This window comes from Malurus melanocephalus, unplaced genomic scaffold (genome assembly GCF_030028575.1).
Source record: "Malurus melanocephalus ecotype Western Australia unplaced genomic scaffold, MMel_1.1 scaffold_806, whole genome shotgun sequence".
In the NCBI taxonomy this organism is placed as follows: domain Eukaryota; kingdom Metazoa; phylum Chordata; class Aves; order Passeriformes; family Maluridae; genus Malurus; species Malurus melanocephalus.
The window spans coordinates 1,170-2,526 of NW_026624038.1; the positions used below are offsets into that span (position 1 = coordinate 1,170).

A 1,357-nucleotide genomic window follows, 5' to 3' on the forward strand; every position below is an offset into this window, starting at 1 on the left:
ACTCTCCCCTGTCATCCCTGCAATCCCAGCTCTGATCTGGGAGCTGTTTCTGATCCAAGTATTCCTGCCTGGGCTCTTCTGCTCCTTTCAGGGGTTCAGCCCCAGCACACAGGGAGTTGACACTGCTGACAGGATGGGTCTGGGGTGGTTCAGCTGCCTCCACTGCTTCCCGAAAACCTCACAGCCCATCCCTGTCCTTACACATGAAAATACCTCAACAATCTGTCCCCACGCCTCTTATCAAAGGAAGGTCAAATGTGAGGGTGTGAAAGGCAAGAAAAATAATTCAGTTCTCCCTGAGCCCTCGTGCAGACACCAGGATGGCAGGGCTGGAGCAGGATGGGGTGGGTGTGAGATCCTGGACAATTCCAGCGTAATTCCAGTGTCCCTGGGATGGACACGGTGGCCTTGCAGATAAAGGACTGTGACAAAGTGAAGGTTCAGTCCCTGACCGATTCCACTGCCCCTCTTCAGGGTCCTGGAGCCCTGGGCAGCTCCCAGGTAACGTGCTGGTGGTTGGGAGAACCTGATTCCAAGTGTGGAGCTGAACATCTGGAAAGCTGACCATGAATTCAGTGGGAAAAGCTTCTCTTCAGCTTTCAATTTCTTCCAACAGGTCTTGGTTTTTACACAAACCTCTTCCCACAGTACAGAGCATTCACTCACCTCCTCCTGCTCCAGCCTGTGCCCTGATGTAAGGGTGGCAGAGACTGAAAGTGCCCACAGAGGCAAGAAGGGCTCATTCTTGTCTTGTCTAGTGGAGACCATGCAGAATTTTTAAAAATTTGATCTTGATTGGTCCTTTCCAGCTCAGAATATTCTGTGATTYTGTGAAAWGCTGCAGCAGCAGGAGACAGGTTCATGAGAGTCACTGTTGCCTCTGGAACCTGCTCATTCCTTGAGGAGAGGAGAAAGCAGATCTCGGCTTGCGTGACATCTGGGCTCCGTGTTTGCGGCACTTTTGCCACTCCTTGGTGCTGGAAGACTTGCCAAGGTCTTGAGCAAATATTTGAGGTTTAACCACAGGTGATAAGAGGAGCAAAGGCAGAGAAGTAGGAGGTAAAAGGCCTCATGAGCCTGGTGCACAGATGCTTGTCAGTTCTTTAAAGGACAATTAAAATCCCAGTTTCTTTCTCCTTTTGAGAAGGCATTGATAAAAAGCGTCTGGCCAGGAGCTCAGGACAGTTTGTGCCCTGATAGCAGGACACGTGGCCACAGAGCTGGTGTGAGGGTGGACACTGGAGGAGCTGCTGCTGGCAGTGAGGCTGTGCTGGCTCTGTGTCCCCATCGGGGACCAGCCCTCCTGACTCACCCAGTGCCTCCTTGGGGCTCCTGGCTGGCCGTGTTTATCCAATTC

General features: G+C 52.1%; 1 protein-coding gene across 1 annotated transcript in view; it reads left to right on the plus strand.

Moving 5' to 3' along the window:
- Nucleotides 1–393: 393 nt before the first annotated feature.
- Nucleotides 394–1,357, plus strand: part of TNS4 (tensin 4) — a 9,903-nt gene continuing 8,939 nt past the window's right edge. The window contains exon 1 of the mRNA XM_057385295.1: nt 394–501. Coding sequence (XP_057241278.1) covers nt 394–501 — 108 coding nt within the window. The remainder of the gene's footprint in view (nt 502–1,357) is intronic.